Source organism: Globicephala melas, chromosome 10 (assembly GCF_963455315.2).
Source record: "Globicephala melas chromosome 10, mGloMel1.2, whole genome shotgun sequence".
Lineage (NCBI taxonomy): Eukaryota > Metazoa > Chordata > Mammalia > Artiodactyla > Delphinidae > Globicephala > Globicephala melas.
In genome coordinates, this window is record NC_083323.1 from 64,433,269 (window position 1) to 64,457,197 (window position 23,929).

A 23,929-nucleotide genomic window follows, 5' to 3' on the forward strand; every position below is an offset into this window, starting at 1 on the left:
TTAGTCTCTGGGGCCAGACACCTTTTGAGCCTGTAGGGAGAGGCCTTGCCAGGAAAGCAGTGCCCAGGGCAGGCAGGGGACATAGACCGGGAGCCGAAGGCCCCAGTGATGGGCTGGACCACTGCGGAGGGAAAGGCTCCAGGTCACGGTGGCCTCTTGCCCTGAGGGCTGTGTCACCTTCTGTATCCCTGACTGCCCAGGCATGGGGTGGAGTTGTGGCATCCCTTGTGCGCCCTAGCAGCCCGGGCTGTGTGTAGGGGGCCCCCAGTGTGTGTCCCAGCTTCGGGAGAGCTGCGATGGGAGGAGGAATTCATGGGACTGCTGAAAGAAGGAAGTCTGAGGTCAGACCTTTAAAACAATCTCTTACCTAAAAGGGGGTAAAGCAGAGAGGGAGTGTGTGTGTGTGTGTGTGTGTGTGTGTGTGTGTCCTATGGGGAGAAAGGACAGAGGTGGTAATTCCTAACATCCCTCTTTTACCCTCTTATCCTTAGTTTCCCTGCAGAGCCCTGGGGCAGCCTGGGGACCAGGCCAGGACTGTAATTGTGGGGTGCACACCAGGGAGGGTTCCCCTCCAGCAGGCTGAGCAGGACCTGGTGAAAGGGTAGGGCAGCCTGGGGAGCCCCGACCCTCTGGCTGCTCCCACTTCTCTCCTGGGAGCCAGCCATCCCCTTTCTCCCCAAGCCCCCTCCAAGCAGGACAGACCTGGAGGTGGTGATCTAGCGCCCTTCCCCCACCAAGGCATCGAGCAGAGTTAGAGCTCACGGTTGGGGGCGGGGCCCGGGGGTGGGGGGGGTGCAGACCTGCTTTCACATTCTCCGTGGCTTCTGTGTTCCCGGCAGCCCCGGGCCTCTGCCTGCTCTGCCTTCCAAGCAGCAAAGATTAATCTTCTTAATGTTGCTGTTACTCACAGTATTTATCGCGCTAATAGATTGAGATTTGAGTAGCGTTTTCATCCTTTCCAGCACACTTTCACATCTGTTATCTTAATTTTTACCCTGATGATAGGGTAGGTATTTTTACCCCTGTTTTGTAGTCAAACTGGAGCACGTAAAGATTTGCCTAAGGTCACATAACTGGTTAATAACAGGGTGGACTGGCGAAGGAACTGGATGTATATCAGCCATGCCCATGCAATGGGCCTCCCCATCCATGCCTTTCCTCGTGCCCCTGGCACTCCAGATGCAACCTTTCTGAGCCCCAACATTTTCTGCTTTCGTAGGGATAGACACAGCATATAAATGTCTCCCTCCCTCCCTTCATTTTGGAATACTTACCATGGGCTTTGTAGGGGGGTCCTACCTATAAGACGGGCAGCCCTGGCCGTCCTGGAGCAGACCACCCAGCTAGGCAGACGGGCACAGGACAAGGCCATCGGAGGGGACGAGATGCCACAGAGGGCAAGGCCAGAGAGCGGTGCGTGCCTAGGGCCACGGGGTCTCACTGCTCACCCCTAAGCCCCCAGGCCCCCAGCTGCTCCGTTGGGCTGCAGGTTCACGGTCCCAGCCATCCGGCCCCCAGAACCCTGCATGCCTGCCTCACAGCTCTGCCTTCCAGAGTTGGGCTGCTCTCAGCTCACCACTGGTACAAACCACCTGAGTACCAGTATGGTGGCTGGTGGCTGGGAAGGTCTCTGACCTGGCCCTTGTTCTTGATCCCTCCTCCCTCCCATGGAGGTCAGAGCATAAATGCATTTCCAGAATGTGTACTCAGACCCTGCCCCGTGCACAAAGTTCTGGGCTTCTCACGTGTGCCAAGGCCATGGGCTGGAAGTACATAGTGTCCTCTCAGGCCTGTCCAGCTGCCGTCTCCAGCCAATCTGGGTGACCCTCTCTGAGATTCTGGGCTCTTTGAGACCGGAGCCTAGCCCAGCCTGACAGGGCCCTGGAAGGGGCTTGTGGTACAAGTGATGGGTGGCTACCATCCCGCCCAGCGATGATGAAACTGATCTCTCTGAGAAGCCAAGTCCGACTCCCCTGCGCTTTGAGATCTCTTCTCTCCCACGCCTGGGGCCTTCGTGCGCGGGCCAGGTGGTCTGCATGGGGCCAGAGGGGCCGCCTCTGCAGGAGCATGGGCCTAGGGACCCCCAGAAGAAGGAGGAAAGGCTGGGCTCAGAGCCCAGACCCACTTTGTGTGGGAAAGTGTGAGACTCTGGTTGCTTGCATGTGTTTAGACTGACCGTTACGAACCCGGAGCCAGGGAGCCGAACGTTCACGCTGCCTGCCATCCTGTTGGCCCTTGAGGAGGGCTCGGAGCCTCAGTTTTCTCGCTGGGGTGTGAGTTGCGGGCAGCCAGAGCTGCTTCCCGGTTGCTGAGTGGAGGAGAGCTCAGGCTTTCCTGGCGCTCGGGGGGCTCTAGCCAGCAGAGGGGCGGAGACAGGGTGACTTTGTGCTGCAGCCATGGCAGCAGGACGCTTTACACTTACTCTGCCTCCCAGAAAAGTGCTCCGGGAGAGCTTGACGCAGCGCAGGCCAGTGTCAGGGCAGTCCTCCCGCAGGTGGGCTGTGTGTGCGGGAACCTCGGCCTCAGCAGCACCTGGCCTTGAGCAAGTCCCTGCCTCTCCCTAGACCTCAGTTTCCTTATTTGTAAACAGGGATTTGGACTAGAAGGGTTTGGGATGTCTTCCTGCAATTAGTGTCTTTGATTTAGACAGCTCAAGGCGTCACACGGGGTGAGACTGTGCAGACCCCTCTTGGTCATGAGGCTGTGGGGCCTCCCCACCTTCCTGAGCACCTTCCCAGTGGTGGCCCCCAGCCAGACTGCCCGCGGGAGGGAGAGTCAGCTGTGAGCACAATTGTGTTAGAAGCATTCTCAGAGAGTTCTCTGCCCCTAAATATCTCCTACTGCAGCCTACCCGAATTCCAGTTGTCTGTGGGAGGGCCCTCTTATGTAGGTACGTAACTTGGGAGGATTCTAATGGTCACTTTAAGGGGGAGAGCAGGAACGGAAGAGTCCCCAGGCAGGGGCATAAGGGGCATTTTCATGACATCAAGTGAGGGGCAGGGTCCAGAGTATGACTTAGGGAACACGGCAGAGTCTTCCAGGGTGAGAGTTGGAGGAAGAAGTGGATGGCCAGCTCCTCTGGGGCAGGGCCCTGCAGGGTAGCCTGGAGGGGGAGCCTGCACATCCAGGCTGCACTCTGGTGGCCCACGGAGGAGGCCAGCCTTCTCTGTCTCTCCTCTCGTTTCTTGTCTCCTGGGCCGTGCAACTGTTGGCAATCTCATCAAACAGAACCAAGGCCTAGGAGGCCAGAGCTGTTCCCACTGAAGCTCTTGGCCTCCCGCAGAGCAAAGCTCAGTTCCCCAGGCTACAGCTGCAACCCCAGAAAATAGGTGTTACCTTCGGCAACCGAACCAGGTAAGCTGGATGATGTGTGACTCGTTAAAGAATCATCCCCAAGACCTGAAAGTACTCAAAGTGTACATTTTGAAATGTAAATTTATTTTTGGAATTTTTTTTTTTAAAAATCACCTTATGGGGAATTCCCTGGCGGTCCAGTGGTTAGGACTCTGCGCTTCCAATGCAGGGAACACAGGTTCGATCCCTGGTCAGGGAACTAAGATCCCAGAAGCCTCGCGGCGTGGCAAAAACGAAAAGAAAGAAAAAGAAAGATTGCCACTTTCTCATGTCTCTGTTTTAAAGGTAATTTTTTCAGGGAGGCCTTCCCTAACCATCCCATGTAAATTAGATCTTATGTGACCTTATTTTTTTTTTTAAACACACACTTATCTGGTCTTGTTACGTGCCTGATACTGTTTTAAGGCTTTGCAAGTCTTGACTCATTCAAGTCACCACAACTGCCCTGTAAGGTATTCTTATTCGCTCTATAGTTACAGGGGACACCAAGGCACAGAGAGGTCAGGGAACTTGCCTAGGGTTGAACAGCAGGTGAGCGGCAGAGCTGGGATTCAATCCCAGGCAGTCTGGCTTAGAACCAGTGGTCTCAGCATGGTGTTCTGCTGGCCCCAATCCAAGCTTTCGGTGCACTCCGTTCCGTCGTCCTGTAAAACGCTGAGCAACTCACCCTTGCATCCACTTCGCTTTGCATAACGGAGCGCATGCTCAGATGCACGAGGAAGGGGGAAGTTGTCCATCATCCAACTACCTCGGCACAGTAATTATGGTAATTTTGACAGATTGTAGATCTCCAGACCGTGGGTCGGGAACTGGCCCTGCCAGTCCTGTCATCGCCTTTGTGAGCAGCCGGCTGTGCCCAAACACCTGGGGTGAGAGGTGTGCGAGGTGCCTCACGCCTGCCTCGTTCCTGATCGGCCTCCACCCCTTGCCCTTGCTAACTCCCCTGCTGTCTCTCCTAGCCTCCTTATCACTGTCTGCCTGTCTCGGCCACCTCTCTTTTTCCCATCTGTGCCTCCAGACCCTCTCCAAAGCCACTGGGGTTTGAGGACATGAAACAGAAGTTTTATTTTACAATCACTAGCAGGCGGTATAAAACAAACATTAACACAGCTGGCAAAAAGCGCAGGCAGCTGGTTATCTGGGATCCTAAAAAGCAGGGTAAAGTTGAGTGATCTTTACATTGTGGATTCAGAAGCTGCTGGAATTCTGAGTTCTAGCCGATCCCTGCACTGGCTGCCCCTTGGCGGTGGTGTTGCCAACAGGTGGTTTGGGGCTTTGGGTCCCCCCCCCCCAAAGTTTCCATTACTCCTGAATGTGTTTGCTATGAAAATACAACTACAGAATGAATCCCTGCACCCGCTTCCAGCCACTGCCCATAAGCCCTCTCCCCCCGCCCCCAGTACCAACCCGGGAGCGTCCAGAGCTCCTGGAGGGAGGCATCTGTTCTCTCCGTTTTGCGAGTCATCTTCCCTTGGGCTTTTATCACAAGTGAGGCTCAAAGGCTCAGTTTGCTCATTCAGTCACTCACTCATTCACTGATTCATTGCTGGTCTCAGGCACAAGTTGACAGTTATCTAACACACATCGCATGGGCAATACAAAGCAGTAGAGGGGACCCAGGAGGCAGGGCTCCTGTCTCAAGGAATTTCAGAGGCCAGCTGAAGAAACAACCTGTGTGGATGAAAAGTTCACCAGGGGTTAAACCACACTTCGTTGGCAGCACTGTCTATCCGAGGCGGCTGTGATGTGTTTCAAAGGCACACATGACAAATATCAAGAACTGAGTCCATAGGCAGGAGTGGAGGAGGAAGTTAGGCTTTGTGGAAGGGTGGGTTTGCTCTGGGCCTGGAGGATGAGTAAGAGATGGACAGCTGATGTGTTTGGGGAGGGCCCTTCAGGCAGAGGGCCAGCATAGGGCATGGCCGGCACAACCAGAAGTACCACCTGGGTACCTCATAGTACACTGTGATGAACGGGGCAGGCGGCACGTCTGACTAACATGCCTAGGGTTGGCGGTGAGTGTGATGCTGAATGTCAAGGATGCCCACAAACTTAAAAAAAAAAAAAAAGCTTGGGAACCGAATCGTGGTACACAGCACACAAACCAGTGCGGGAGAAAACCACACATGGAGCCGTGCTAAGACACGCTCAACAAGAGGAGACTACAGACTGACGTGGTTCACACGTGATCAGATGTGGGCTGCCATCCTGGGGCACTCCCAGGTCACGGTGGGATGGAGCCTGGAGATCCAGCATCTTCAGGTGCCAGGAGTCATCTTCAGGACTCCAGGCCTCACCTGTGCTGGACCAGCTGCAGGGCCCTTCCAGTCTCTGGTCGTGTGCAGAAGTGACTTGGCCTTGGTTTCAGAGAGGTCAAGGGTGGTGGTCTAGGCTGGTCTGGGCATACGTCTCCTTTAGTAGCCCCCTGGGTCAGTCTCTCCCATAGCCTGTTGGTCCTCACAGACCCCTGACCCTCTTGGAAGCCCAGAGATGAGTGGGATCTACTTCAAACAGCGGCCTAACGCTGGGGCTTCTCTGTCCTCTATCCCACCAGAAACCGGTGGGTTCCAAGAACAGTTTTCTAGCCCAGCCTGAACCCTGCCAGTCCAGCGTCAGCATAGCCCCAGCCACAAAGTCAGCACCAGTAACTATTTGCTGCTGGAATCCCCACTCCTCACACCACTGACGGCTGACAGCCTCCTAGACTCTTGCCCAGGCAGCTGCACCCTCTCCACCCTCCAAACCTTGGCGGAGGCCATAGCTGCAGCCTCCCCTCCCTTCCTCCCGTGGAGCGGCCGCCTCCGTTGGTGTCCTCATTGTGGGGATACTATCCACAAGAACCTGTTGCCAATTTCTCCCCGCCCGGGTCTCAGGGCCCCAGCCTCCTGGGATTCCCACCTTGCTGGCTGGCCCCCACGGTGGCTCCTTGGGAAGTAGAGCTTTTCATCAAGGGTGGAAAGCTGACAGGGGGACCTCACTGGGGGAGAACTTGGAAAAAGAGCAACAGCATTGTCTGCCCAGGAAAAGAAAGCTGTCTGAAATACAGTTCACCGTGTCTGTCTCTGTGTACATACGTGTGCGCATCGAAGTTTATGAGGCGTCTTTGCATGAACGTGTGGATGTGTGCTCCTAATATTGGCCAAATGGATTTTTCCTACTGTCCTGTCGACTTTTGTCCATGTCAGCAGGTCTCGGGGTTTGGGGTTTGGGAATCTGATCTGGGAAGGGGGGATGAGCAGCCCCGTGATCCCTCAACACCAGAGGGCCTCCCGTGGAGGCAGAGTGACGATGTAGTGTTGTTAGGGCATTGCAACATCATATGAGAAGTGGAACCAGGTGACCACGGAGGTCCCTTTAATTCCGATGCATCTGACTCCAGACCACTTTGCATAGCAACCCAGACATAATTAAGTGGTTGTTGATGTGTTTTGAAGGTTGCTGTTTGAGGCAACCTTTCTGTGTCTCAGTTTCCTCACCTGTAAAATGAGGGTAACAATAGTACCTATAAAGGGTTGCAGCGAGCGTGGACGGGATAGCACGTAGGAAGCTCTTCGTGGGTGACACGTGGTACGTGTTCAGTCAGTGCTGGCGGTCGTGGTGAAGGTCAACCTTCTGGTTCTTGTTGGAGGACCCTATCCAGGACACTTCGGTCCTCAGATGGCCCATCTGGCTCTATGGGGTCAGTTTCAACTGTCTCCCCAGCTCCCAGCCTTGCTCCTGACCTAAAACTCCCCTGATGGAGGGAAGCGCTCCCACCCTTGAAACTCCATCCCACAGTCGGTTCAGCTGGACATCAGGGCAACCCTGGCCAGACCCCACTCCCACTCTGATAGGTTTGGCCTCACCCAGGGTCCCACCCTGGAAGGGACAGACTTTCCAATCCCAAACTCTGAGGCACCATTGCTTTCTGCCCGGCCAGGGACACTCTCCTTTATTCCCTAAACTACCTGGGGTCCAGGATATATCCCCGTGCTCCCAGTCCAGGGAGGGTGAGGATTCTGGCTGGCAGTGGCTCAACCTCTGCTTTCCGGTTGTGCAAATGACACTTATGCAAACAAAGGGCTCCTTCTCCCTTTAAGCGGGCTTCCTTCCTGGAGAAAATGGCGAGGCAATTGTGCTGGTGGTGTGAGTCCCTTGCAAGGTGGGGACTGCCCCACCTTGCAGCTGTGCACCCTGGGGGGCCTGAAAATTAAAATCTGAGAACTTGGAAGGGATCGTTAGCTCCAACCCCATCGTTTCAAAGATGGGAAAACTGAAGACGGGAGAGAGGAAGAAAGTTCCACTGTTAAAGAAGGATGGAGGATGTGCTCACCCCGACCCCACCCCAGGAAATATTACTGCAGCGTGGTCTCAATTGGTCACCAGTTTTGCCTTTTTCTATGAGACTTCCTTTTTGAGAGGCCTGAGAATCTCCGTGCAGTGCTCTTTCTGGAAAGGGCATTTTACTTAGAAGATTTTACCTTTATTAGGAGGGAAAACTTGGCAGCCCTACGTTGCTGCATCTCTGCTCCCAGACCTGGGAAGATGGAAGCCCTGAGAACCTTGTCTCTCTCTGGGGAGGGGTCCCTGGGGGAGAGGAGTGTAAGAGGGATGAAGAGAGGAGAGAAATGATGGTCCTTTGGCTGCCTTTAAGAGGCGTCATCAACCTGGAGCCTGGGAGAACCTGAAAGAGGTAAAACCTGAGATGCTGACTCAGTAAGAGGTAAAGGCCAATTTGCGTGACATTTCAAGGGTGATGTGGCTACGTGTGGCTTGATGTAGCAAGAACAGCACTTGTTTCTGACCTGTGCCTCCTAGATCACTCCTTCTGGAACCCCAAAGCTTGTTGAAGCACTTCCTGTTTGCCTAACACATAATGACCCTCTTACTATGTTCCTCATGCTGAGCACCTGGAATTCAAATATGGAGCCAGTTGAGGCCCTTGGAGGGTCAAGACCCTGGCTTGCAGGTGGGTGGATGTTTGAAAGGCATCACCCAAAGATGAGCTCATGAGTGCTCCCCCCGGCACTAGACCCAAGTTGCTGTGCCTGCTCGCATGACCTATCTTCTAGCTACAAACAGCTAGCATTCCTTGTTCTAAACATCTGGCATTGCCTGCCTGCTTAGTTCCCTTGCCTCTGGCTTCAAACGGCTGTTGGGCTAACCTACTCTCCACCTCCTTCCACCTGGAAGGACCTGGAGGCACCAGATCCACAGGTTCTGATGTCTTTAAAAGGATCAGCCTGGGCAGCAAGGCTCATTTGGGAGCTGTGATATTCACGTTGACTCTAGTGAAAGTCCAACGGCCAATCGCCTTTTGGCCTCCAACCGGACACCATGAAGGCCTGTGTTCCCCTGATAGTGGCCGTGCTCTGCGGCCTGGCCTGGGCTGGTAAGTCACTACTGGTGGGGATGGCAGGAGTCCTGCCGAGAGTTGGGGGACTTGGGAGAATGTGAGGGTAGTGAGAAGAGAGGGAGCCAGCTCTGTCCTAAAGCCATGGACACCTTAGACCAAGCCTGGTCTGAGGCAGGAGTTGCCTCTGGAGTGGATTGGGTTGTATGAAGGGAGCTGCAGAGCTGATGGACCGATGTCATGGAAGCCCCTTCTCGACGACTTGGAAGATAAGCCCCAAGCATCCCTTAGTCCAGTCTGACTTTTGATCTCACCAAGGTTTTGTTTTCTGGGGCCACTGTATAGCGTAAAGCTGGGCTGTGGCCGACTGGCTTTGAGTGGCCTGGTCGCCCTTGGTCACTTCCTCTGCTACCTGGGGGTAGGTGAGCTGTCTGCGTGGGACCTTTCCCTGGGTAAAGGCTTAGGAGGAGGGCAGGCTCCGGGGAAACTGGAAGAGCCCCTGACCAGGAGGCAGGTCATGTGGTCAGAGGAATCAGTCTTGTCCCGTGTTAGAGGACCTAAAGCAGAGAAGGGTCCTGGCCCCCAGGTACTAGCGATGCAGGGACAGGACCCGTGGCTAAGGATGGGAACATGTTCCTGTTCAGCAGCTGCAGATGCGGACGCTGATGTGTTAATTAGTGGTTACTGGGTGAGTAGGGAGAGTGCCAAGGGAGGGGGCTGGGCTGAGGGATGTGGGGGGAATCCTCAGCCCAAGGAGAAAGAATCCCACTCAGGTTTTTCCTACCTAGGACTGTCGTAAGGGTGAAATAAGATAATATACAAGAAGCCCCCTACATGGAGTGAGATCTCAATAAACTGGGTCTTTGGTTATGATTATAAAGATAAATACATATAAAATCATTTATAATATTTATAAGTATATTTAGAACATATTAATTCTAGTAATATAACAAGTATTTATTTATATAAAATAATTTATATAAACATAAAATTTACTCTTGGAATCATTTCCAGTCAGGTTGTGGATAAGGAGACCCCTAACAGGATTCCTAAGTGGAAAACGTTTGGAGGGGAAAGCCATTCCCAGGCCTCCCACGCTGGATGGGATCGTGTACCCCCTCTCCAGCACACATGGCAGAGAGCTGGGCCCGGGGTGGTGCAGAGCTCTCGGTAGGGAGTGAGGGAGGGTGCGAGAGCCTCTAGCTTACTGTGAAGGAGTGGTGTGGGGTTGAGGCATTCCAGTCTCAGGAGAGGAGAGCAACTGGAGACATTTGATCCTTGGGGGACATCCCTGAGGGCAGAGGCCAAGGTGGCTTCGGAAGGGCAGATGGCGCCCTTGCCCCTGGGGCTGGTGGTCTGATCCTGCTATGGGACTGATGGGGAAGAGAGGGTCCAGTGGGTGATGCCTCCTTCTTTCCTGAAGTGGGAGGAAGAGGCTCGGTTCTTGTCTGTCCTATGCCAACATCTCAGAACTTAGATGCAAGAGTATGAATAGCACGGGAGCCAGTCTTAGGTCCCTGGTTGTTTCAAGTGAATTGAAGCAGGAATCTGGTCCTGGAAGTGAATCTACTTGGTTGGCTAGGTGTCCACGGAAACAGCCTCTGAGACCCCCAGAGAAGCACAGATGTAGGAGTCCCCAACCATCAGAGGGGCTGAGGGCTGGCATATAGGGACACCCAGGTTTGGGACCAAGTTTCTTGGCGGGCAGTGTGGTTAGGGACTGGGTGTTGAGGCATACTGAAGTGTTGGAGTGTACGGAGAAATTTAGCATTTCGTGTAGGGATGGGGGCTGGTGACAAGCTCTTCCCGGGGACTGAAGAGGGTACCTCTGTCCAGGAGAAGAAAGGCCAAGATGGAGTAAGGCAGAAAGAGAGTCAGAGAGATGGGGCAGAGGATTACTGGAGCGGCGATTCAGGCGCCTGGCTAGTGAGGGAGGCGCACACAGAGGGTTTGTATGAACGGGAGGTACTGGGTGGGATCGCTGGAGTGAGTAGTCAGGGTGACACTCTGACACTCACCTGAGTGTCCCCAGAGCAGCCCGGGGAGGTACGTATGAGGAGAAGTCCCTCCCAGTCCTAACCTCCCCCCTCAAGTCCCAAGGTCCTCTTGAAGGTGAGGTGTACAGGGAAGTGTGAAGGATCCCTGGCCTGGGATTCCTACTGGGGACAAAGTTCTTGAACAGAGATGAAAAAGTCCACTCAGCCAGGGCCAGTGGGGCGGCGCCCTCTTGAGCTCTACAGAGCTGACTATTGACTTGCAGCCCTTCTCGACTGGTGCCAGCTGCTGGAATGGGGTGAATTCCTTCCTTGGACTCTGCTGATCTGGCCCATTAAGAGCGTTGCCCTGATTTGTCTGAATTCTCTCCCTTTGGATTCTGGGTGTACTGCCAGGCTGACTGAGCAGGCAGCTGACACAGCCTTCCTACTGGGCTGAAAACTTCACCTTAAGGTCTTTGCATTTGGGTTCCACCAAGGGAGCATCATTTAAGATTCAGGGGGAGTTCCCCTAGGCTTGGAGGGACACGTGGCCTTGGGCCTGGTCTCTTTTAGGGACAATCCACTGGCTCTGCCTTTCTGGCCACACTGGAAGCCCTTTACACAGTGTGAAGTTGCCTCAGGACCTGGGTTCATCTTGACGCCTCTTTGATGTAAAGAACACAGACCCATAGCGGAGATGTCAGCTAGAAACTGTCAGCAACATCAACATGCTGACACCCCAGCCCGAGCGATGGCCCAGTTGAAACCCAGGGAGGGAGTCAGCTAGATTGAGTAGGTAGACAGGAAAGACTGCTCCAGCCAGTCTGGACACTTGCCACCTGGACGATGGGCATGAAATACTGACTGTTTATTTATCTAACATCTAAGTGGCGCTACTGTGTGTCATGCGGTGTCCTAAGTGCTTTACAAAAATGAACTCATTTAATTCTTATGAATAGACTATGAGATGGGCTCCATTATTATCACACTTTTACAGAGAAGGAAACTGAGGCAAAGAAGGTCAAATGACTTGCCCAAGATCACATAGCTAGAAAGCAGAAGAACCAGAATCCTGGCCTCGAGCAGTTTGGTGCCAGAGTCCGGGTTCTTTGTCTCTCTGCTGTGCCACCCTCATTAGCACAGTATAAACCCTAATCCCAGAATGCAAACCAGTGACTAAACCCATATCTCTCTTCTCCACCTCCACCCCAATCCAGGCTAAATTTCGATGCTACACCTGTGTGGAATCACAACCAGGACCAAACCCCAAATCTAAGCTAAGGCAAAATTGGGATTATTTCTCCTCTCCTAGTCTTGACACATTCCTCAACCCTGCAGTTTTCAACCTATTCCCTTTCCTTACCCGAACAGCAACACAAAATTGTTATTTTACCAATAATTAACTCAAGCCCAAATCCTAACTTTAGCTCTTAATCTAAACCTAACCCACCCCAATCCGGGCCCCAGTTAGGTTTCAGTTTCTTCATTCATACAAATTCCAGTGTTAACTGTGACTCTGACTCTGATCTTGACATTCTCCGTAACCCACAGCCTGACCCTAAACCCAGTACCCACTAAATCCAAACCTCAGGAACCTCAAATGGAAACAAAGGCTCTGTTATCACCCTTAAAGCCCAGAGTGAAAGGAAAGAGCGCCCAGCCAGCTACCCCCTCCACTGTCTTTGCTGTGGCGGGCTTGTTATTTTAGGAGTGCTGGTGGGTTTGTACCATGTCTTTCAAAATTTCTTGTCTTATGCCCCTTGTGACCAAAAGCTGGCTTCTGCAAGCCATCTGGCTGGAGTAAGGGATGTGGTCTGTGGTTACATAACAGAACTTATTCCAAAGTCCAATTCTCACCCAAACCCACCTCATTCCCCACCCTGAGCTAAACTAACCCAAACTAGAAGCGACAGAAAGACGTGACACGGGGGGGGGGGGAAGAGGGTGCAGAGGAGACCAAACGAAGGGGAGGGAAGAACAGAGAAGCAGAAGACATCAAAGGGACACAGGATGAGAGACAGAGGTCAGAGGGGAGAAGGCAGGTGGGATCACTGGGGCGAAGGTGACTCACCAGCCTCTATGTGACAGGTGAACGGTGGCCTCTGGGCCATGCCCAGCCCACAGACCTCTTTCTTCGGTCTGTCTGAATTTTTTAAAGTTGGAAAAGTTCACATAGAAATGAAGCCTTCTTTTGAAAAACTGGAGGCTCTGGCGACACTGAGCCTGCATCTCAACATGGCAACAATTGGCTGGAGCTGCTCGTGGCTGCCAGTTTCAGGCAGGGCATCGTTCCCAAGTTTGTCACCGTCCCCACCTCTTTCTACTGCCTTCCTGCTTCTTGACTCCTTTGTGTCACAGGTCTAGCCCCGATTGGCACCTGACTCTGTGATCCTGGTCTCTATTATTAGTCAGTGGGTGGCAGGTGGTGGGTGGCGGGGACGAGGCTTATGCTGTGTATGGGAGGCTGTGCACGTACCTCTCCCCGGCAGCTAGCAATGACCTTCCCTGCCAGGTGGGGCTCCTGCCCCTCTCTGTGAACCCTTCTGCAGAGGGTGCCTTGATGAGGAGAGTAGGATCCCCATAGAGCTAAGTTTGTGACCTTTACTGCCCGTAGGCCAAATGGAGTCATGCGCATCTCGCTGTAATGGCCACCACTTGTCCTGGGTATTCTAGGATGTCTCCAACATAAAACCCCAACTTAAAATAAAGTAGATGTCGTTTACCTGGAATATCTGTCTGAACTACCAGGATTAATAATATCTGGAAAATTTAAGTAATTCCCCAAAAAAGCAAAAGAATGAAAATATCATTTTAGCATGCATTACATTACCAATTGTCATTTTCAAAAGTAAAAAAGTGGTAGTGAACTTCCCCAACTTGCATGCCACCAGGAAGACCGCATGGCATCCGTAACTGACAATTCATACCACTCTTCCTATCGCGAGTGGACTGAGTGGTTGCACATCTCTGACCTGTCATTCCCAGGCCAGAGGTTAAATGGGACATGCATCGCCCTCAAAAGCCAGTTGTTCTTCTGCTACTCCAACTACACAGTTTAAAATTTGAAAAACTCGCTTTGAATAATTCCCTTGTTTGGATGCTTCCAATATTTTAGACTCCCAGATAAATGGTCTTCTGCTTTGTGACATGAAGCCTTGCTAACCGTGTGTCAGACCGTGTGTCCCATGGTAGGTAATGGCCAGCAAGACCACTGCATATGGTTGTGCAGGTTGCGCACTGCACAAGGGCCCCTGGTTGAGAAGGTGAGTTGGACCAAAGTTGAATTTGTATCCTTCTCGCTAAGCCATGTGTCTTGGTGAAGAGCTGTGTCTGCTGAGAAAGGCATACCTTTTCCTAATTTGCCCAAGAGTGGTTTCTGCTGGCCCAGCAATGTGCCCTCAGAGTTACTTCCACCCAAAAGAATGCTAAATCAATTTACACAAAAAACACCACACATACTAGCAGCTCTGCTCATCAGGCCCAGGCAGGGAAACCCAGGCCCAGAGCTCAGTGCCAGAATCAGAGCCAACCCCCCTTCTTTTTTTAAAAAATTAATTTTTATTGGAGTATAGTTGACTTACAATGTTGTGTTGGTTTCTGCTGTGCAGTAAAGTGAATCAGTTATACATATACATACATCCGCTCTTTTTTAGATTCTATTCCCCTATAGGTCATTACAGAGTACTGAGTAGAGTTCCCTGTGCTATACAGTAGGCTCTTATTAGTTATCTATTTTATATATAGTAGTTGTATATGTCAATCCCAATCTCCCAATTTATCCCTTCTCCCCTTCCCCCTCGGTAACCATAAGTTTGTTTTCTACAAGCCGACCCCTTTCTGCTGCCCTGTGCCCCATGTAGCAGACACAGGGAGGCCTGTGCACCTCGGACAATCAGGCTGGCATTTCAAGATAGAGACGATACTCAGCCTAGCAGCCGTTTCATCACCGTCTCTGATGTGCAATTCAGAATCCTTTTCCCACAGAAAAAATATCATCAATGGCGATTGAGGCTCTAGATCAGCTCACAAAGGTCTATTTAGCATAAACGGTGGCTGAGTTAAGAACCCTGTGGACTGTCAGCACTTAAAACACAGCCTGGCAGAAAGCAAGTGATCAGGAGATGTTTGTTGACTGAATGAATAACCTGTCCCACGGTTCTGATGGTAAGAGCAAGATACTATCTGGTGACCGCGCTGACAGATTCTGAAGCACTTTGTAATAGTGTTGGGTTTTGGGGGGAGTGGTGTAGGGGTAGAATTTATTCCCCTCCGTGATGAGAGAGGAGCTCAGAGTCCCCAGCAACATTCATTCCCTCGTCTTCCTCCCCAGCCCCACTCCACCCTTCTCTGCCCAGAGCCAAGGTTGCAGTTACTCAGCTTGCAGGCAAGGGAATGGGCCAGCAATAGGAATGTGCTTTTCTGAATGCGCCTAAAGATTCCCAAATGCAGCCTTTTTGGCCATTGCCAAGTGTAATTGCGAAGAAAGAAGGGAATCTGGTATCTCAGGAAACAGTTCTTATTCCATGAGGCCTGGGAGGAGTTCACCCTTGACTCTGGGAGTTATTACAGGTAAGCGATGTTCCTAAGTGAGGGTCTTGTCATTTGGAGAGTTCAAGCCTATCCACCTATCAATTTACATTAAATAAAAGTCATCCCAACCTCAGAGTTTTCAGCCCAGAAGAGACCACCTCCTGCCCACCACCTCCCCTTTCTACAGATGAGCACACTGGGTACCAGAAGGGTGAATGGCGAGGAGGGTTGTCGCCTGGGGATGTTGTTTCACTTCTGTGAACAGTTTTCAATCTCCCTGTCTTACACTTTCAGATTTTCTCCTCCTTCACCTGGTACTTGCTCAACGTACCCTCGCCCCTGTTTTGTATTTTCTTCCACTGCACATGCTTGTCCCCGAAGCCAGGAGGACTGAGAATCAGTGATAAAGAGGAGGGGCCCCTTGGGGAGGTTTGGTGACTTTACTTCTCTGACCTACAGCTGATGAGGACCTCAACGAGCCTGAGCCATTCCTGGAGCTGGAAGAAGAGATGGAGGGGGCCCCGGCTAGTGGTGAGTCTGCCTCCCCAGAGGGGGGCCTTCGGGATAAAGATGAGGGACGTGAGAGGATGAGGAGGAGGGGGCAGCCACGTGAGTGGCCACAGGCCCAGGCCAAAGCCAGAAGGGACCCCTAATCCAGCACCTAGAGGTGGTGAGAGCAGCTCGCTGGACTCCTGGGGTCTGGGAGGGAGGAAGCCCCAGGGCCTCAGTGACCTGGGGGGTAGGCAGGAAAGAGTCCGAGGCCTGCTGAGAGGGACAGGGAAGGGGAAGAGATTTTATTTTTAGAGAGGGAAGATTATAAAAACAACAGGCCAGAAAGTGGAGTTCGGCACCAGAAAGGACTTCCTGACTGTGAAGGGTGTGCACCAATTAGGCTTGTTTGTTTTCCTTCCCTGGAGTTCTTTAATAGGAAGCATCAGGAAAACAAGGCTGGGGGGCGGGGCACGGGGGGGGGTGGGGTTCATGCAGTGGGCACGGCCTGGCTGCTGCGGGGAGCGACCCCTAGAGGTCAGCCCAGGACACACCTCCCCTCTGTCCTCTCAGACTTGTACTCGGCACCCAACTCCTGCCGGGGCCGCTGCCTGGAAGCCTTCGACAAGCACCACCTATGCCACTGCAACGCCCGCTGCCCAAAGTTTGGAAACTGCTGCGAGGATTTCGAGAGCCTGTGTGGCCGTGGTCAGTCTCCTGCTCCCTTTAGCATAGCCCCAGAGGCAGAGGAACTCTCTAGAGCAATAGCTCTCCGGGTGTGGTCCCTGGACCAGTACCATGAGCATCATCTGGGAATTTATTAGAAATGGAAACTCTAGGGCTCACCCCGGACCCATTGAATCAGAAACTCTGGAGGAGGGGCCCACTACTCTGTTTTCACAAGCCCTCCAGGCAATTCTGATGCGTGCCAAAGTACGAGAAATTTCCTAGGGGCAGGGGGCAGTGTGGCTATTTCATGGACATTCTGTGGGCAAGGCCATGTGCTGAACTTAAGGATCCTTTAGGCCGCTAGGCCCCTGCCCTACAATCACTAGGGCGCCTTATTGCAGCCCCTCTCCCCCGCTGCGGGCTTCTGGAAGGTGCCCAGGAGGGGATGCACACAGACAGCTGCTTGCCCCCTGGCCTCCCTCGGGCTCTGAAACACCCCTCCCCCAATTCCTCCCAGAGGGTTTCTCCCACACCAGCGATGCCATAACGAAGGGGGAAACGCAGAGCATCTCTGAGAAGATCTATAGGGCAGATACCAACAAAGCCCAGGAGGAAGACATTGTTCTCAATCGCCAAAAGTGCATCTCGCCCTCGGAGGCCAGAGACCAAGTAGACCGCTGCCCAGAGCCGTGAGTTCCCTTCAGGCCTCTTCCTGCAGTCTCTCCCCCAGCTTTGCTCGCTTTGGTGCCTCAGCTCTTTTCTCCTCAAGGCAGGCAGGACCAAAGGGAGAGGGAAAAAATAGGTCTCCAGAGACAGATAAAGCCATCTGAGGACCTGTGGGGATCCATTTGGGAGGGTTTCTGGGACTGGCTGGGCTGAGAATAGAACTGACCTTCCAAGAGATGAAGTGGAAGAAAAGAGGGACCTCATGCGTTGTCCCCAAGAGTATGTGAAGTCCCCACTCTGCCTCTGAACCCAACCCTCTCATGCCCGCCCCTGCACCTGGAAGTTCTAGAGGGGTTTCTGCTCTGCGTGCAGGCCTCTCACTGGGCCTCCCTCTACCTGCCCCAGGCTCTTCACGTATGTCAATGAGAAGCTCTTCTCCAAGCCGACCTACGCCGCCTTCATCAACCTCCTCGACAACTACCAGCGGGCCGTGGGCCGCGGGGAGCACTTCACAGCCCAGCAGCTGGCTGAGCAGGACACCTTCCTCAGCGAGGTTATGAAGACGGCCGTCATGAAGGAACTCTACGGCTTCCTCCACCAGCAGAGTGAGTGACGCCGTGAGGCCTCCCCCAGGCCCCGAGAGAGAGGGAGGCCCTGCTGAGGATGCGGTGTGCCCACAGCGGGCCAGGCACCCCTGGGGGCTCCACGGCGGGCAGGTTAAGAGAGCAGGTGGGGACTAGGTGGAGGCCAGTGGACCTCTGGGAGGGGACAGAGAGGGGCCTAGAAGAGACCACAGACCCAAGCAGGAGCTGAAAAATCCTCTGTCCGGCTTCGAAGTCAGCCCATCTTTTGACCTAATCTTAGCAGCCTGGTTTGCCCCCCACTTGCTGCTTCGGTCTCAGGGTTCTCCGCAGGCCGTGAGTCACCCAGCTCCCGCTCAGCCCCCAGGGCACTCCTCTGCCACCTGAGTTGATCCCGGACTCAGCACCGCTTTGCAGGCACGTAGGGTCCCTGCCCCCGCTCCCTCATCGGGCACTAAGTCCAGGAAGGAGGCCGGCCCATTCCACATTTTTGCTGGGGACACAGCAACAGAAAATCAACAAAGGTTCAGAGGGGGACGTGATACTGGGAAGGGTTCTGGTTGGAGAGACTCCAGATACAGATACATGTGAATCAGACCAAAAAAGGTTTGGGCCGCAGGACTTCTTGGCATGCGGTGTGTTTGTTGGTGTCCTCCAGATTCCTTTCCTGAACTCCGGGCAGCTGGGCCTTGCCTGGGGGTGGCTCCGTCCTGGTCATCCCTTGCTGGCCGTGGGATCGCCTCTGCTCGGAGCCGTTGCATTCCATCCTCCGGTAGCCCCGTTAAGAGTTAGTAACACTGTTTTTAGGTAAAGCCGGTGACACGCAAGCAAGCCCCGTGAAGAGGGCGCGATCCTGCACTGCCCCCTGGTGTTCTCCTTGTAGTAAACACAGGAGAGGATCTTGGAGGTCGAGACTGAGCCCTAGTCCAGGCTGTTCCACTACCCACCCGGTCTGCGCCTCTCTCCCTGTCCAAATCCCACTTATCCTTAAAGTTCTAGCTCACATTCCACCTCATTTATGAAGCTGCACTTGCTGCAGCTCACAGCTGGCTTTCGGAGTCTCTTCAGAGGTCAAGGGTTTGGAGTGTGTCCTAAAATAGCCTTGGGCCAGAGAGACTTGGTTTCACTTGCTAATGACGCAAGGGATCCTGGGCCGTTTGACCCTCAGACCCCAACTGAGCCTTGTCTGTGCAATGCGGTCTTGGGGGATTCATGCATGTAAAACACTCAGTGGAAAGCCTGGCACCCGGTAAGCTGTAGCCATTCAGATTGCGAAGGCGTTCTCTATTATATCGTGTGTTCTTAGTCTTGTTTTCCAACTGCGTGGTTTTAAAAAACTGTTTATTGTATTTTATTTTTATTTTTGGCTGCGTGGGGTCTTAGTTGCGGCACGCTTTCTCTTCGTTGAGGTGCGCGGGCTTCTCTCTAGTTGTGGCGTGTGGGCTCAGTAGTTGCGGTGCGTGGGCTCTCTAGTTGTGGCACGCAGGCTCAGTAGCTGCCCCTCGGCATGTGGGATCTTAGTTCCCTGACCGGGGATCGAAACCCCATCCCCTGCACTGGAAGGCGGATTCTTAACCACTGGACCACCCAACCGTGTTTTAAGTCCTTGAAAGGAGGGAATATGCCTGGTATCTCTTTAGCGTCCTCTACACACAATTCTGGGCAGTGAACCGTCGATAGTTGCTAGCTCTCTAATTCAGATCTCCAGCCCTGACATTTCCCTGCCTGTCTAACTGGCATCTACTCAGAACTTAGGGTAAAGAGAACTCACGGTTCCTGCCTCTTCCTCCAGACCTGCTCCTTCCTCATCTTCCCCATCTCATAAATGACCCCATACTTCATCCAGTTGCTCAGGCCCAAAGCCCAGGGGTTATATTTGATTCTTCTCTTTACCTCCCCACTCCCCACCTCCATTTCCTCCACCAGGAACGCCTGGTAACAACCTGACATGAAGAATCTATGTGAGGATTGAAAGCACTCAAACAGTGCCAGGTACACAGAACAAACTCAGTAAATCGAAACTATTTTTCTTATTGTTAAGGTTTGACTGAGCTCCAACCTTCTTTGCATGGGCTGGCAGCTGCCTGCCTCTCAGACCTCCTCTCCTACCACTCTCCCTTCCTGCTGGCTGTGCTCCAGCTACATGGGCCCTCAGCTCTCTAAACACCGGGGTGTCCTGGAGCCTTTGCACTTGCCGCTCCTTCTACGTGGAAGGCTCTTTCCCCCAGGTCTTTGCATGGCTGACTCCTTACCCTTCAGGTCTCTGATCAGTGCTACCTTCTCAGAGAGGCCTTTCTAGAAAAGCTCCCACCCGAACCCCACCTCCAGGCATCATGGGACAATCTGCTTTATCTTCTTCATAGCACTTATGTGAAATCATACCGTTTATTGTTTGTTTATTATCTGTCTCCTCTACCGGAATATAAACTATAAAGACAGGAATCTTGTCCTTGTGATTCCCTGATGAATCCTCAGACTTTAGACCTGGGCCTGGCACAGAACAGGCGCCCCATAGAATCTATGGCATAGATAACTGCTGAGCGAACAACTGACTATGTTGGCGGAACCCACCACGCTGGAGCAGGTGGCCCTTCCTTGCTTTCCAGGATCTGGCCCTGCCTTCCCCTCTCCTCAGTCCTCTGTGTTCCTCTCCCCAGACCGCTACAGCACAGAACAGGAGTTCGTCAACGACTTGAAAAACATGTGGTTTGGGCTGTATTCAAGAGGCAAAGAAGACGGGGACTCAGGCGGCTTTGAACATGTCTTCTTAGGTGGGATTACTCTGCTTGGGAAGAAAGAGTTGGAGGGATGAAGAGAGATGCTTCCCTCAGGCACAGGGCAGCATCAGCACCGATGAATCAGTAGTCGAGCCAGCTCGCAGGGCAGGGCACGTCTGCTCCCTGGCCAAGAGGGAGGGGACTGAGGGGCCATGTTTGAGGGCCAGTTTCTTCTGGAGTATCAGAGGGAGAAAGAAGCCCAGACACCGGGGCTCCCAAGGTGCACACGTAAGAAGAGAGACGTGTTTGAGGCCCTGGCTGTCTACCTCTCAATGGTCCTCTGCTTCCAGGACTTGGTCAGCAGTTTCCTAAGGAGGCCCCATTGCCCCAGCGTAAGGCTCCCACCAAGTCTGGCTTGCTCCTAGGGAAATGGCTAGAGGAGTATCTCAGAATGGCCCAGGGTCAGTGGGGAGAAGGAACTCTCCCAAGGGCTTCAGCTGAAATGGGAGTTGTGTGTGTGTGTGTGTGTGTGTGTAGCTTTCTGAGGTGAGAGTTAGGGGCGTGAGGGACTCTGGGAAGTTGGGGTGGACATTCTAGGAATAAGAGACTGGAGAAGGGGTACAGCCTTGGCACGGGAGTGGGGAAAGAGGTCGGAGGGGAGGCCCAGATCACCCACCTTGATCTGTTTATTACAGGTGAAGTCAAAAAAGGCAAGGTCTCTGGCTTCCATAACTGGATCCACTTCTACATGCAGGAGAAGGAGGGCCTGGTTGACTATTACAGTCACATCTGTGACGGGCCCGTGAGTACTGAGTGCTGACCCCGTGGGCTGGAAAAGCGCCGTCAGTACCCAGACATCCTGTCCTCGTTCTGAATTCCAAACAGGCAGACTTGTCTCCCACCCTGACCCTCTTGGCAGTCTAACGGGGATCGTGAATAGGACTTCCCCATTTGCTGGAAAGAGGGTTTAGCCAGCCAGGACGCTTCCAAACAGTGAAGGCTCCCGAGCTGCAGGGGGCAGGGGGCAGAGGGCGTCCTCTCTGGATGGGAGAGTGTGGGCAGGGGAGAATCCTTAGAGGGGAAAACCAAAGACCTGAATTTCCTTAGAATGTGGTGTCAGCTGAAGTTTCAGTCTGGCTAGTCTGAGTTAAACTTCTTATATTTTTATAAAAAAAAAGAACCCTTTGCTGCCCTGAGCCTGGAAATAATTTGGGGGCAATAAGCTGTCCTTCTCTTCCGCATGTGAGGGCCACAGGAAACGGTTATGTCCCTGCTCCCCTGGCATCGGGCACATGGATGCTGACTGTGGCCTTTCTGGGAGATGCGAGCTGGCGGCTCCAGAGAGAGGGTGTGCGCAGGACTCAGATACCCTAGCAGGGAAGACTGCATCGTCTGTCGATTTAAAGAATCCAGTCTCCCCAGGGAGCTCACACAGACCCCCCACGGGCCCTCGACAAATCCTAGCCAACCCTCCGTGCGACTCCGCACTGTGGCACTCAGCAGACCCCCTTTACCGCCCTTCTCTTCGCAGGGGGATTCTTACCCCAGGGTGCTGGCCTTGCAGTTCAGCTGGGACGGCTACTACAAGGAAGTGGGTTCAGCTTTCATCGGCAGCAGCCCCGAGTTTGAGTTTGCCCTTTACTCCCTGTGCTTCATCGCCAGGCCAGGCAAAGTGTAAGTCCTGGTGGCTCAGGAGGGCTTGGACAAATCACTGTTCTGGGCCTCGGTTTTCTGTCTTGGAACGTGAAGCAGTTGATCAGATCAGTCGTGTAGCTGCCAACCTTCACCCCAGCAGCAGAACCACATCCCCTCCCTCCTCCAAGTGCAATCGTATGCAGGAGCTTAATATACAAAACAGTTAGAAATGGAGTTGCCCTGGGGCTGCAAGCCTCTCTGTTTGACCCCTGAGGCTGTTTGGGGGAACGCTGGAGCCCCAGAGAGTACAGTTAGAAACCACTGGCCCTCATCTTCTCTAACATTTGAGGACTCTGGGCCCAACCACTTCTGAAACCCTAAGCGGACATTTCATTTCTGGAGGTCGCAGCTCTAGAGTTGGATTTGAGAATATTCCTGTAGGACAGATGAGAAGCAGTATTCTCTAAGAAGACAGAAAAGAAGACAGAGTTTAAGAGGGCCCTCTGCACGTGGGGAGCCAGAGGCAGACGCTGAAGCGAGCTGTGGCAGCTCCCTTAGAGGCTAAGACAGGGTGGAGCCCTTCCGCGCGGGCTGAACTTCATCCTTCCAGCTTGGGGACGGAGGTGGAGTGAAGCAGGTCCCTATGATTTGCTGATCTTTCCCCACAGGTGCCAGTTAAGCCTGGGTGGACATCCCTTGGCCATCCAGACCTATACCTGGGACAAGTCAACCTACGGAAATGGCAAGAAGTACATCGCCACAGCCTACGTGGTGTCTCCTACCCAATAGAGCTTCGAGCTAGAAAGGGGCGTGAGGGCAGTGAGAGCTCTTGTCGGACTGAGATGCTATTTGCTCTGCGCTGGAGGGGGAGGGAATGGAGGAGACTGGGAGGGACTCCCCAATCCAGAAATGCCCATATGAGAAAGAGAGAAAATGATACAAATTAGAGAAACAGTCACATCTTTGTCCTCCAGCATTTTGGAAACAGAAGGTGGGGACCCTCAATAGCTCTTTGCCCTGCTGGGAGGTGGAACCCTGAATAAGTCCTTGAGGTCTCCAGGCCTCATGTTTCCTTTTAATGCAAAGGGAAGGGGTTTGCCCCATTTCCTCTTTTGGGGGTTGGTGAGAAGGCAAACCTGATGACATTCTTACTGTGAAGATGTTTTCAATTGTTCTTAGGAAGAATGGCTGAGAGAAATTCAAGGTTACTCTAATGGCTGTTATGGTACACAGCTCTGCAAACTGTAATCACCCCCATACTGGGGCCTCAAATAAAACAGGCTATGGAGATCAAGGGTGGGTATTTGGTCTTTTCTAGGGTGAGATCCTCTCAGAACAGGGTCCGCGAGAGGGTAACGGCTGATGCAGCGAGTAGGCTGGAGCGGCAGTGGACTCCTCCAGGCCCGATTGTTTTGTAGTCAGCTAGGTAACTGCAACAAGAAGCTTCCTAACTGTGGGTATTTTGTGCAGTTACAGAGCTGTATTTTGATTCCAAATAGTTTGTAAAAGAGTTCCCCTCCTAGGCGGAAGATTTTGCATCAGAAGAAGAAAGGAACCTAGAGCTTGGTGTCACTAACGTAATTATTTTAAGTCTAACTCAGCAGCCATAATTTGCATAAGCTCTTAGAATGGAAGACAGGGAGACTGGGGCTCCCTGTTTCACTCAGTTATGCATTTCTCCCCTAATCACATTGGGAACCAGATGCTGTCCCACAGGGCAAGGCTTGAACTATGCTGTAGAGTCCTGAGTCTCAAGTCATTTCAGAAAACTTGAAATGTGTCTCTTCTTTGCATATGGTCCCCCTCAACTGTCTGTCTCCCAGCCTTTTCTGTGGAGCAGGGCTGGGAGTGATGCTTCTGGCTTTAGTGACTCTTTGGGATGACCTGGAGGATGTGGTATCTTGGTAAAGTTCCTGACTCACCTAAGTCTCTCTAGCTAAGACCGGTGGAGAATTCACCTGGTGGACTTGTAATGTGAAG

The 23,929-nt window shown here is 52.9% G+C and overlaps 1 protein-coding gene across 1 annotated transcript; it reads left to right on the forward strand.

Moving 5' to 3' along the window:
* Nucleotides 1–7,950: 7,950 nt before the first annotated feature.
* On the forward strand, nucleotides 7,951–22,887 carry ENDOU (endonuclease, poly(U) specific). The gene is made up of 10 exons (XM_030835298.3): nucleotides 7,951–8,056; nucleotides 8,576–8,725; nucleotides 15,652–15,723; nucleotides 16,255–16,389; nucleotides 16,868–17,039; nucleotides 17,422–17,621; nucleotides 20,255–20,368; nucleotides 21,010–21,116; nucleotides 21,846–21,988; nucleotides 22,618–22,887. The coding sequence occupies exons 2-10, from the start codon at nucleotides 8,671–8,673 to the stop codon at nucleotides 22,736–22,738; spliced, it is 1,119 nt and encodes a 372-aa protein (XP_030691158.1). The 5' UTR covers nucleotides 7,951–8,056; nucleotides 8,576–8,670; the 3' UTR covers nucleotides 22,739–22,887.
* The last annotated feature ends 1,042 nt before the right edge of the window (nucleotides 22,888–23,929 follow it).